Raw genomic sequence first — 12861 nt, 5'->3', positions numbered from 1 at the left:
CAACCTAATCAGCTTAGAGACCAAAGGTACTGACACTTTAGACTCTAAGTCTGATTATCTGCATCAAGATGTGTTAGACGGGCATCTACATGATCATCTGTCACCTTCAGAAGCCTTCAGAAGCAGCTAGACAAACATGCTTTCTTTGACATCCATATAAGGCCTCAAGGACAGAATAGTACATGAAGACAATAGCTATAGCAGGAACAAATTAAAATGGTTTTCCTCTTGAAACTACTGAGAAACCAATTTTTATTAAAGACATAGTAGAATTGGATGAAATTGGGTCTCACCATTGTACTAGGAACTGCAGTAGAATATTTGAGATCATAAACTAATCTAAATAGAAAATAGACATGGCCCCTGTGAGACTTGGGTTTGAAGAACAGAATTTTAAGGAGGTCATAATGCCATAAAAAAGGACTTTTCTACATTTCCAAAAAAGAATTTCCTGGTGTTGCTTAGCTGTTCTCCAAAACCAAAAAAAAAAAAAAAAAAAAAAGTGCTTGCTCTTCCTGTTCTATTTTATTTGTGATTTGTGTGTCTGCTTGATAATGTATGTAAATGGCGGGGGGGTGGGGGGGCAACCTGATGAAGTGGAGCCTGGCAGTGCAGGCAGTGAAAGAATTCACCCAAGGCAGAACAAAGAAAATATTACTGAATACACCCCAAGGGAGGTGTGGGCAGGACAGCAAAGCAAATACTGTCTGCCACTAGGCAGTGCTGGGGGGCTCTAGTTCAAGCGGGGAGGTGAGGAGGTATGGAACGTGCGCGATTTTCAGTTTTTTTCTTTTTTTCTTTTTTGGTACCTGTGTCCGGGTGTAAGCAATCCCTAGGTCAGCTAGGGCTTATGGGTATTTTGAGGTAGGTCGCCCATTGGGCTGTTTGTATTCAGCCAGGGGGTTGGGGAGCACTGTGGGCCCTTCTACTTTACACAGGTTTCTGCTGTTCAGGTTGGTTGTCTAAAAGTGGCCTGTACAACCGGAGTAAAACCTCTGGTGAAAAACCTAAGCTTCACGCAGGCTGGGATGGAAAGTTATATTTGTCTTTCATCTTAAACATTGCATTTCCTATATCTTATACATCAAAACTATACAAAATTATGGTGTCAAAAGGGTGGTCTGTGGTCTGTTAAAAAAATGTAAGCATAGTGTGTAGTACCTGTGTATTTTCTCAGCTTTTCTAGAGGGGCATGGTACCATGCAATTTTTTTCTTCTTCAACATATTGCTTATAGTCATTAAACGTGATATTGCTTTGGTTGTGGAAAATATAGCCTATATTTAAACGTAGAATTGTAGTGGGGAAAGTATGGATTGTGGATTCAAATTACCTTAAGCTTGATTGCTCACTGTAACACTTGTTGCTATTTGGTTGAAATACCTAAGCTTCAGGGAATTCTTATAGAAATAGAGCATAATTATACCAAACTTACAGGGTTGTTTGAGAATTAAAAGAAGTAACCCATGTAAAACATCCAGTGCTACTTTCTAATACTTAACCTGTACTCCATACAGTGTAGCTATTAATTATAGACATTTTGTTTCGAAGTAGATTACAAAAATTATTAAGTACTTGCAAATATAATTAAATCTTCAAATCACTTTTATAAAGAGGAAGAATAAGTGTTGTGTTTTTTTTTTGTTTTTTTTTTTTTGTTTTTTTTTTTTTAAGTATTTTGAAATTAGGGGCACTCGGGTGGCTCAGTCGGTCAAGTAGCCAAATTTTGATTTGGCTCAGGTCATGATCCCAGGGTCCTGGGATAGAGTCGGGCTCTGCACTGAGTGTGGAGCCTGCTTAAGATTCTCTCTCTCTCTCTCTCTCTCTCTCTCTCTCTCACTCTCTCTCTCTCTTCCTTTCCCCCTCTCTTTCTCTCTGTCTCCCTCTGCCCCTCTCCACCCCATCTCTAAAACAATTTTTTTTTTTTTTTTTTTTTTTAATGAGGGACTAAAGCTGAGCAATAGTCTAGTTCCAAGGAAGGGATTCAGTGAGGCATAGAATATCTAAGTATTGATCCAGTGCTCTCATAACAAACAGATGGAGCCCTTGGGGGATGGTTGGGCAAGGTAAGCTTCTCTGAAAGAGTTTGGTCACCTTTGACATTGTCTTACTTCCAGTCTAACCTTACCCTGCAGCAGAACCAGATAGCTGAGAACATTCTGAACCTACAGACCTTGCCCCCAGGGAGAGGTGTGGGGTAAGTGATAACAAGGTACAGAGTGGATCCATTAACAGTGTTATAACCATGTCCCAAGTTATAATTAGAAAACAGAGATGTATCAAACACTGCATTTTTTATAAATGTTTTATATAATATTTATTATATTATTATATACATGGCAAAAGAATAACAGGAGCTATGTCATTACTCTTTAGGTTAGTATGAACTTGTGCATCGTGTTTTGAAAAATAAGGACTAGCTTTTAGACACAGAATAGAGCTTGCTTGTTTATTGTGTTTCTAAAAGGGATGTTTTAAAAATTACGAAGTAAATGTTTGTTTCCTAATGATGTGATTAGATGTAAGGGTTCAGGTGCAGACAGATAAGAAAGAATTCTTGAGATGTTTTTGGTGCAAAAAAGGTGGTTTTTAGTAAAGCACGGGGACAGGACCAGTGGGCAGAAAGAGCTGCTCTGGGAATGTGAGGAGCTATTAATTATATACTTTTAAGTTGGGAGGGGTAGAGACAAAGGAGGTTTCCAAAAGGATTTTCATAAGTTAAAAGAAGACTTAGGGGATCCCGGAGGCCTAGGTATTGTTAAGCTAAGGTTGTTTTTTCCTGTAGCCAGGCATTAACATTCAGACGGTTGGGAGTTCCTGCAGAAATGTCAGACTCTGCCTGTCTCCAGTATTTGTCAATGGGCTGCAAGTTAAGGAAATTTAATTTCATCTACATTTCTTTTGCCTTTGCTCTCTGCATCACTAACATTTTAATAGGCTTAAGGGAAAAGGTTATGCTATGTTCAAATAGCATTTTAATTAAATTCAGGCTATACAGAAGAAGCTTTAAGTTTGAAAACTTGTATAGAAGATTATGGTATCAAACATGACAGCTAGACTCTAGTTTGTCTGGACATTATGGGTTTATCGGGCTTTTATTTCTTTTTGCTTAAAAGTAAATACACAGTGAAACTACAAAAAAATCAGAAATCTTTGTGGGAGAAAATATGAGAAGGTTGACTCAAAACTAGTTGAGATGATTCACTGTGTGCATGGGACACTACATTTAGCTTTAGTGAGATAATCATACAGTACTTGATAACCAGGAAATCAGGAATCTTGTTTGCAACCTTTAAGAGAGGGTGTAGAAGCAAGGACTTTGTTAGCCCATGTGACACTGTGTGCTTTAGAAAGGGATGCCTGTTTGGGTGAACAGATAGAAATGTGTTCTTTCTTCACAGTCCCATTGTCAAATACACGACTTGCTAAGTAGAGCAAGGGGCTGGAATCTAAATTGCATGTATTCTCCTGTAACTAATATAGAGTATATAAGAGTATATTGGTATAAATAATAGAGTACTGGTATAGAGTATATTGGTATTGAGGGTATAGAATATATGAGAGTGTATTGCTATCCTGGAGAGGGAGTAGAGAATTAAACTTGGGGAGTGTTGAAGTATGGTCTGGTGTGATAGTGAAGAAGCAAAAGTGCATTTAGTGTGGAAGCAAGAAAGGAAAAAGCAGCAGAAGGTGAGAAGGGCAATAGAGAAAAGAAATAGAAGAATAAAATGCCAATTTTGCTCACGTTGCAATTTTACCTGAGGCTGTAAAAATCCTTGTATCCTGCCAGCCTACTTAACTTCTTTAGGAAGAGGAAAAGAATGGGAAAGGGGTAAAAGAATTTTCATGCTGGGTTTTCTTCTCACACTATATTACCCATAAGATATAACACAGTATTTGCGTATTTTTCTCATTTGCAAGACATTTTAGGATGTATTTCTCTTGAAGTTAAATGGCATTTTGAGTGTATTTTGCAAATGAAAGAGAGAAGGCACAAAGGGCTTCTGGGACTTGCCAAGGTCACCCTATTCTTTGGGACAAAACTGGGATTAGAACCTCAGTAATAGAACTGCCACTATGAAGTTTGTGAGAGGAAGCTGAGATTTCTTTCTATAGCAACTTTTATGGCCCAATGAATTATTTTTTTTTAGATTTATGTACCAATAAAAAGTATTAAGTTTAGTCAAAAAAAAGATGCTTTTAAACAATCAGTATAATTGGAAGCATAAGATAGTCTGTAGAACGTGCTAACACATTCTAACGTTACATATCTCTGTAGAAAGAAAAGTGCTGATAAAGATACTAATATTAATTTTTTTATTTCTTTGAAAATACTAAGATCAAAAATGCTGAGACCTGCAGCTTTGCCCTCTGGATTTATGTGGGGTCCTGCTGGTTGCTTTTTAGAAGGAGAGGATGCCTGATTAGTGTTAGCAACAGGAGGCCGAAAACCTGTCAGGCTTTACATAAAAAATTGGTTGCTTATGCCCACTGTTTTCTGTTAGAGTTTTTGCATGGTGTCAGCATTTATTACCTTTAAGTAATGTAAAAAGCATTACTTCTTAAACGCTTTACTCAAACGCTTTATTAAAAAAACACTTTATTCAAAAAAAAAAAAAAAACAACCAAAAGAATCTACTGTATGTAATTTTTCCTTAAGAAATTACTCTTTTCCTTGATCACTCTGAGTCTTTGGAACAAGAATATACAACTCCTACTGAGCTAATTTCTAATCAACATAAATCCAGATCATTCACTGAAGGAAGCATTGAAATCAGGAAAACAGAACACTAGCTGATATAGTCTAGAAGCAGAAAGGCATGGAATAAAGTCTACTACAGTTTCCTTAAGCCCTTCTGTCCTTGCTGCTATTCTATGAACATCCTTAGTACAGTCTTGCTTTAGGGTCTTTTCATTTACTGTTTATTTTCACTCATGTGTATGTAGGTGACTCCCTCAGTTTCCTTTAACTCTCTGCTCAAGGGCCACCTTGTAAGAGAGAATTTCTCCGACAACACTATTTTAAAACAACTTCCCTCCTACCTCGCTATCAGTCCCTTCACCCTGCTTTATTTTTCTTCTTTCTCACCTCCAACTAGAGTGAGCTCCATGAAAGCAGGGACCTAATCTATTTTGTCTATTGCTTTATCTCTAGAGCTTACATCATGTGTGACACATAATAAGCAAATAAATGTATTTGCTGATTAGGAAAAAGGCATTTAAAGCCAGTTCTTGGTGGCTGGTTTTAAGAGGACTAGTGATAAGGTTATGATGTGCCCATAGGAAAGCCATCAAGGTCTAGATTCCTTTCAGTTAGGGGTAAGATTGTTCCGTGCAGATCCAGGAAAAAGGAGCAAGACCCCTAGGTTATAGGGGGACAGATTTGGGCTAAAAGTAAGAAAGAACCTGATAGTAATTGCAGCTCCTGAAAAGTTTTTTATTTTTCAGTTAGATGCTTATATAGATTGTATGACCACTTTGGGGAATAATTGTAGAGGAGATTTAAGCATGTTAAGCAACATAGTTTATATTCTAACATTTCTCAAAAGTATATGATTCTGTATTGACTCAAAAATAATCACTGAGTTTGGTTATTCTTCAAAGTGCTGCTGGACATATGTATCTATTATGTTAACACCTAAATCAAGGGGTTGACAAATCATACCTTCTGGACCAAAGTTGGCCTGTCCCCTCTTTTTGTAAATAAAATTTTATTGGAACACAGCCCTGACTGTTCGTTTATATATTGTCCATGGCTTCTTTCACACTATAATGGCACAGTTGAGTAGCTGCAACAGAGACCGAATGACACTCAAGAGTCTAAAATATTTAGTATGTGGCCCTTTACCAAAAAAAAAAGTTGGCTAATCTCTGCACTTAACCAACAAATTGCAAAAAATAATACATAGAAACCATCTCTGTTCAGTGTCCCAAATACCTCATCAATATCATCATCGTTGCTATTTTTTATTGTTTTATCAATAAAGATCCAACCATAATAATATAACCACTCTGAATATTTAAATAGAGGGAATTTAATAGAGGGAATTTAATGAAAAGAATTGATGGAAGAGACAGGAAGATGCCACCCATCCTCCCAGGGAGACCAAGGAAGGAAGTAGTTTTATCAGAGTCCAGAGGCTGGGATTATACATTAGAAGGTAGAACAGAAACTGGATGGGGTTGGAGGGTACGGGTGGTGGGGGCGGTAAGTGTGGTGCTGTTACCTGAAGTTGGAGTCACAAAAAGATTCTGCTTTTGCCTACAATGCTGCCTGAGGTGGAGACAGAGAGAAACATTCTGGCTTCTGCCGTAGTGCCTTCCATTGTCTGAACCGTTGTCGGAAATCAGCAGACACAGAAGCCTGAGAAATGGAGTTTTCAGAGTTTGTTCCCCTGAAATACAGAACAGTGTAGAAGAAGGTGAGGAATGCATCTAAGAACGCCCAGAGCCAGGACCAGAACAGCTGCTCATAGTTCTTCAGTGCTACAGTATCTGTACGCCAGGTACAGAGCTAAACAGTTTGTATGAATCCTCACCTGGGAGGTAAATACTAGTAATATCCCCCGTTTATAGATGAGGCTTGCAAAATTAAGTACATTGCAGGTACATTGCTAAATACACCAAGTTAGAATTCACTCCAGGTTGATCATACTCCAAAAGTTTGCTTTTAGTTCTCTTATAAATGAGCAAAAAGTAGTTTGGAGAAGAAAAGAAACTTGCTAGCTGAAATGACGGTTACTCCTGTTAAGTTTTTGTACATCTTAACAGAGCTACAACCTTATGCTGTTACTATAGCATTTAGAGTTCAAGGAAACCCCCACTTAGATGAGGGAGTGTCCTTACACCTTGCAACTATTATTAAGCAGCCTTTGTGTACCCAGTGTACTGGGTAAAAGGGATTATTAATTGTAACTACCTAAGAGTGTTGAGATAGTTTGAATAGGTAACACAGCTAGAGACCTCTGAATAGTGTGCCACAGAATAGGTACCTGCTAAATGCTCAGTAAATGCTAAGTAGCTGTTGTCATTGTTAATATTTTTATTACCGTGACTCTAGGAGTGGTTATCACAGGAAAAGAGTGTAAATTAGAAAGTTTATGAAATATTATCCAAATGCTTTATTAAACCCTCTGTTGGACTTTTTACTTTGCCTGTATTTAGGAGATTCCTTACAACATAGTCAAGAATGGGGTGGTTTTCTTTTGTTTGTTTTTCTGTGAATGGCCCTCATGATGCCTTAGTTTGTTAATTCAGAAATTTTTCATGTGGTTTTCTATGAAATGTCATCTCCTCTTATGATTTCATACATTCCTTTCACCTAGGATGGCCTTTCTCCAACTGTTCCCAACATATGACCTTCGCCTTCCTGTGCCCATGTCTTTACTTGGTTTCATTCTTAATAGTTCCCTCCGCCTAGAAATTTTTTCTCTCTCAGCCAGCTCAATTCCTATAATACTTTATAATATTATGAAGGATAATTATTGGGGCATCTGAGTGGCTCAGTCGACTGAGTGTCCAACTCATGATTTTGGCTCAGGTCATGATCCCAGGGTCGTGGGATTGAACCCTGCATTAGGCTCCACACTGAGCCACTCCCTCTGCCCTTCTCCCTCGCTCATTTGCACTCTCTCTAAAATAATAAAAAATAAAGTACATAACATTTTTTTTAACAAAGGGTAATTATTTTTAATACTTTTATTATAATTATAATATACTTGAGATTTTCCTCCTCCACAAATATTTCCCTAATTAATCACATGACACATGGATCTTTTACTTTTATTACAGCATCTATAGGTCACCTGTACCATGCTGTTGTATATTCACTGCCTGAGACAGTGCTATGTATCTGGTAGAATTTTTTTTTAAGGTTATTCATTTATTTTAAGAGACAGGGAGGGAGTGTCCGCAAGGAGGCAGGCAGGGTCAGAGAGAGAGACGGAGAGAGAATCCCAAGCAAACTCTGTGCTGTCAGCATAGAGCCCAACATGGGGCTCAAACTCACAAACCGTGAGATCAGAACCTGAGCCAAAATCTAGCTCGTTGCATAACTAACTAAGCCACTCAGATGCCTGGGTAGCATTTGTATCTGGTTTCTCCAACTAGATTAAAAGCCATGCTTGAATGAATGTTTAGGTGGTTGGTGCTTTACAAATACTTAAGTATTATATGAAAACTTGTAGTTGGAGTTCAAAGTATTTGTATTATATATATAAAAAAAATCAATGATGTTTGCTTAAAAATCAGTCTTGCTGCATGGCAAAGCCACTGACAACTTTAGTCCTTGTGTCAGATTCCCTGAAAGTAGATAGAATGGATTTTCTTTGATCCAAACATAAGCACACCATGAAACAAAACACCCTGGAAGTGATGCACTAGGTAACCTATAGTACACAATTATTTGCCATTTTTTAAAAGGCAAATAAGAAGGGTGATTGATAAGCACAATCATTAGGTTTGATATTGCAGTGTCATATTTTATTTATTTATTTTAAATGTTTATTTTTTTTAATTTATTTTGAGTGAGAGAGAGAGAGAGAGCACACAAGCATGGGAGGGGCAGCGAAAGAGAATCTCAAGCAGGCTCGTGGAGAGCCTGACGCAGGCTTTGATCCCATGAACCGTGTCATCATGACTTGAGCCAAAATGAAGAGTTGGATGCTTAACTGACTGAGCCATACAGGTGCCCCTGGCCTATTATTTTTATACATTCTTCAAGGGACCATTTACAACATACTGACCTCAGAAAACCTTATAAATGTAGAGATCCAAGGGAGGGTAGTAAAAATGTCAGAATGACCTCTGAGAGTTTAATCTACTCATCATTTATTCACAATTAAGAATTTTATCTACTGACCTGTTTTGTTCTTCCATATGTGAGTGGGTTATTTTCTCCATATTTCAAAAGCAGTAACAGTTTTTTAGGTGCCACAACTGCAGAACTTTAAAAGATAAGTCAAGTTAGGTCAGATTGCTCAAACACTGTGAGATGTTGTACTTTTAATTCTTTGTGAACTTAGAGATTGAATTTAGGGTGCCCTGTGGTATTTGGAATCTAGACCTAACTACATTGGCAAGGTTTTCCTTTTTAAAAAATTCAGGTAGAAGAAGCATTCCAAATGTTTAAAAACAAATAACCCTCTCTTCACCCTCTCAACATCCTTCTCTCTCCCTACCCAACATATGCACATGTTTTGAATCAATTTAGTATTTTACTTTCTGTGATGTTCAGAGATTAAATGTAAATCTTAATAAGTCCAAATTCCTTGAATTTGAAGGTGTTTAGACTTGAGGCATAGCATTTGCCCAGTTCATTCCACATCTTAAAATATGGTTTTTGTCAAGGCTAGACAGTAAACAGCTATAGTAGTGGGGATCCAAACCACAATTAATAGTACTGAATGTTGTCTTACAAACCTGCCTCTTGATTCCTTAAAATAAAGAGCTGGGAGTAGCTGTGGCAAATGGACCTCAAATAATGTTACCAACAGAGATTTTGTGTTTTAGGTTCTTCACATAGTTTTTGTGTGTGTTTATAAGAAGCTACCTGATGGATTGATTGTAAAGTAGACTATGACATGTATCTGAGTGTAAAGTTATACGGAAACTGTCTTAACGCTTAATTTTGTTTAAATTACTTCAGTTATTTCTTCTGTGGCTAAGATTACAATTCAGAATCTTCAGTCTGAATATTGGTTGTAAAACGGTAAAGCAAATACCAGAATTATAGCCATAGCATCAGGCAGTGAACTAATGTGATGAGTTAGGCAATTTTAATTGTAGGGACATTGTCCCTTAGTTTCGGTATTTTTCAGCAATCATACCATTTATGATTTTATTTTATTTTAGCCATGTCCTTTGGGGGCCCGAGATTTTCGAGAGAAACAGTGTGCAGACTTTGACAATATGCCTTTCCGTGGAAAGTATTATAACTGGAAACCCTATACTGGAGGTAATGTATAATCTGGCAGAGCATTCATCATGCTTGAGAGCTTTGCAAATATGAAAGAATATATAAATACATACAAACACACACATACATTCATACACATACTAGTAAAAATTAGTGTTTGCAAATCAAAGCAGGAAAATGCTTACAGTACTATAAAGTTTCCTGTAATAAAGTTTATATGTTAGTAAAAATGATCAGAAATCGTTTTTTAAAACCTAATTCTATTTAACAGCGTTTTTAGAAACCTAATTCTATTCTATTCTATTCAAGTCCTGGAAAGGATATAAATCCAAATAATGTTTTTGAGTTCTTGAGACCTCCTTGGGATATATGGACATTACATTATAATCATTTATAATCATTGCATATTTAGAATTATCACCCTAAAAACAGATTATAACAATATAAACCAACTCAAAAGTGGCCAGGAAAATCTGCATTCTTTCTTGGCCAAAGGCCAAGGATCTTCCCCTAGATTATTGTTATTCTTTTTTTAGTGTTGGGAAACATTTTTACCCTTTAATTTGGCATGTATGAAACACAAATTATTTAGTAAACACAAGAAGTTTTCTTGTACTCTCAAAATATAAATTAAATTTTGTTAGAATTTTCTCTTGGAAGAATTGAATACCCTTTTAAAAAACTTCAATGTTTGTTTTTTCCTAACATCTTACTTTGAAAATTTTCCAGTGGAGCAGTATTAGAAGAATTTTACAGTGACATCTTTATACCCACCACCAAGATTCTACCATTCACATTTTAATATACTTCCTTTATTACATGTCTAGTCATCTCTCTATCCATTAATCTATTTTATTTTTTAGATGAATTTCAAAGTAAGTTGTAGTCATTAATATACTTTCCTCTAAGTACTTCAACACGTATAGCATTAACCACAGTTCAATATTTACTTTTTTTTGAGAGAGAGAAGATTATGTACAATGAAATGCACAAATCTTTTTTTTTTTTTTTTTACGTTTATTTTTTAGGTAGAGAGAGTGAGACAGAGTGTGAGTAAGGGAGGGGCAGAGAAGAGGGAGACACAGAATCCGTGGTAGGCTCCAGGCTCTGAGCTGTCAGCACACAGCCCAACACAGGGCCTCAACTCATGAACTACGAGATCATGATCTGAGCTGAAGTCAGATATTTAACTGGCTGAGTCACCCAGGCACCCCTTAAATGAACAAATCTTAACTGTACTCTCCCTGAGTTTTGACAATTGCATGCACCTGTAAAACCCTATTGACATACAGAACATTACCATACCCCCAAGATTCTCATAGTCCTCATAGTCCTTCCCAGTCAATAGCTGCCTCTACCTATTTCCTCCAAGAGGCAAACCACAGTTCTGATATTTCTGAATCTATTACCATAGATTAGTTTTGTCAGTTCCAGAACTTCATATACGTGAAATCATGTCATATTTACTCTTTTGGGCAAGATTTCCTTAAGCCAAATGTTTTTGAGACCCATCCATGTTATTGCATGTATGAATAGTTTATTCCTTTTTATTGCTGAGCAGCATTGTATTGTAATAAACAGTTTGTTTTCCCTTTCTGTTATTGATGGCCACCTGAGTTGTTTCTAGTTTTCAGCTGTTCTGAATAAGCTGCTGTGAACATTTGTGTACAAGTCTTTTGTGAGCATATGTTTTCATTTCTCTTGGGTGAATACTTAGGAGTGGAATTGCTGGGCAATAGGGTAGGTGTGAGTTTAGTTTTAAAAGTAATTGCCAGATGTTTTTCCAAAATAATGTACCATATTATACTCCCACCAATAGGTATGTTTGTTCCACATCCTTGCCAACATTTGGTATTTTCAATCTTCTGGCGGGTAGAAAATAATGTCTCTATGCAGTTTTAATTTGCACTTTCTGACCAATGATTATGTTACACACATTTTTTTGTGGACATTTTTATGTGCTTGTTGACCATTTATAAGTCTTTTGTAAAGTGTCTGTTCAAATCCTTTGCTTGTTTTTTAATTGTTTTTTTATCTTTTTATTCTTGAGTGGTAGTCATTTATCAGATGAATTTTATAAGTATTTTCTCCCATCTTTGGACCTTCCTGTTACTTTTTTTTAATGTTTTTTTTTTTTTTTTTTTTTTTGAGAGAGAGGGTGAGAAAGAGAGAGAGCTAACAGGGGAGTGGCAGAGAGAGAGGGGGACAGAGGATCTGAAGTGGGTTCCGTGCTGACAACAGAGAACCCAATGTGGGGCCTGAACTCACGAACCGTGAGATCATGACCTGAGCCCAAATCAGTTGCTTAACCGACTGAGCCATCCAGGTGCCCCTCTCCTATTATTTTTTAATGGTGTTTTGGATAAGTATAAGATTTTAATTTTGATGAATGCTAATTTTTCAGTTTTATTTCCTTTTATGGTTATTGTGTTCAGTGTCCTATCTTAGAAATCTTTGCCTTTCTCAACTCAGGAAGATATTTTCTTATGTTTTCTTCTAAAAGCCACATGGTTTTGGGGGTGCCTGGGTGGCTCAGTCGGTTGGGCTTCCGACTTTGGCTCGGGTCATGATCTCACACTCTGTGAGTTTGAGCCCCGCGTTGGGCTCTGTGCTGTCAGCTCAGAGCCTGGAGACTGCTTCGGATTGTGTGTCTCCCTCTCTCTCTGCCCCTCCCCTGCTCATGCTCTGTCTCAAAAATAAATAAAATCATTAAAAAAAACAAATAAATAAAATAAAATAAAAAAATAAAAGCCACGTATTTTGGTCTTTACATTTAGATATACAGTCTAAAAATAATTTGGGTCTATGGTGTGTATTTGTAGTATGGAGTCTATTTTGTTTCTCTGATCTATTTGTCAACAATAGAAATGCACGACGAAATGTGCACAAGGCACAAAGAAATGAAATGGCAGCAATACTATGCTAGTACCACACTGACCTAATTAT

General features: G+C 36.9%; 1 protein-coding gene across 10 annotated transcripts in view; it reads left to right on the top strand.

Annotated features, from left to right (window-relative positions):
- The window catches only part of ADAMTS6 (ADAM metallopeptidase with thrombospondin type 1 motif 6), a 321406-nt gene that overhangs the window by 218600 nt on the left and 89945 nt on the right, over positions 1–12861 (top strand). For all 10 annotated transcript variants that reach the window (XR_006716243.1, XM_045494590.1, XM_045494585.1 and 7 more), the window contains one exon: positions 9852–9954. Coding sequence is in view for 9 of the 10 variants with exons in the window: in XM_045494590.1 (XP_045350546.1) it covers positions 9852–9954 (103 nt within the window). In the remaining variant the exon portion in view is untranslated. The remainder of the gene's footprint in view (positions 1–9851; positions 9955–12861) is intronic.

The sequence above is a fragment of the Leopardus geoffroyi genome, chromosome A1 (assembly GCF_018350155.1).
Source record: "Leopardus geoffroyi isolate Oge1 chromosome A1, O.geoffroyi_Oge1_pat1.0, whole genome shotgun sequence".
NCBI lineage: Eukaryota > Metazoa > Chordata > Mammalia > Carnivora > Felidae > Leopardus > Leopardus geoffroyi.
This window is presented reverse-complemented; position numbering and strand designations above follow the sequence as displayed.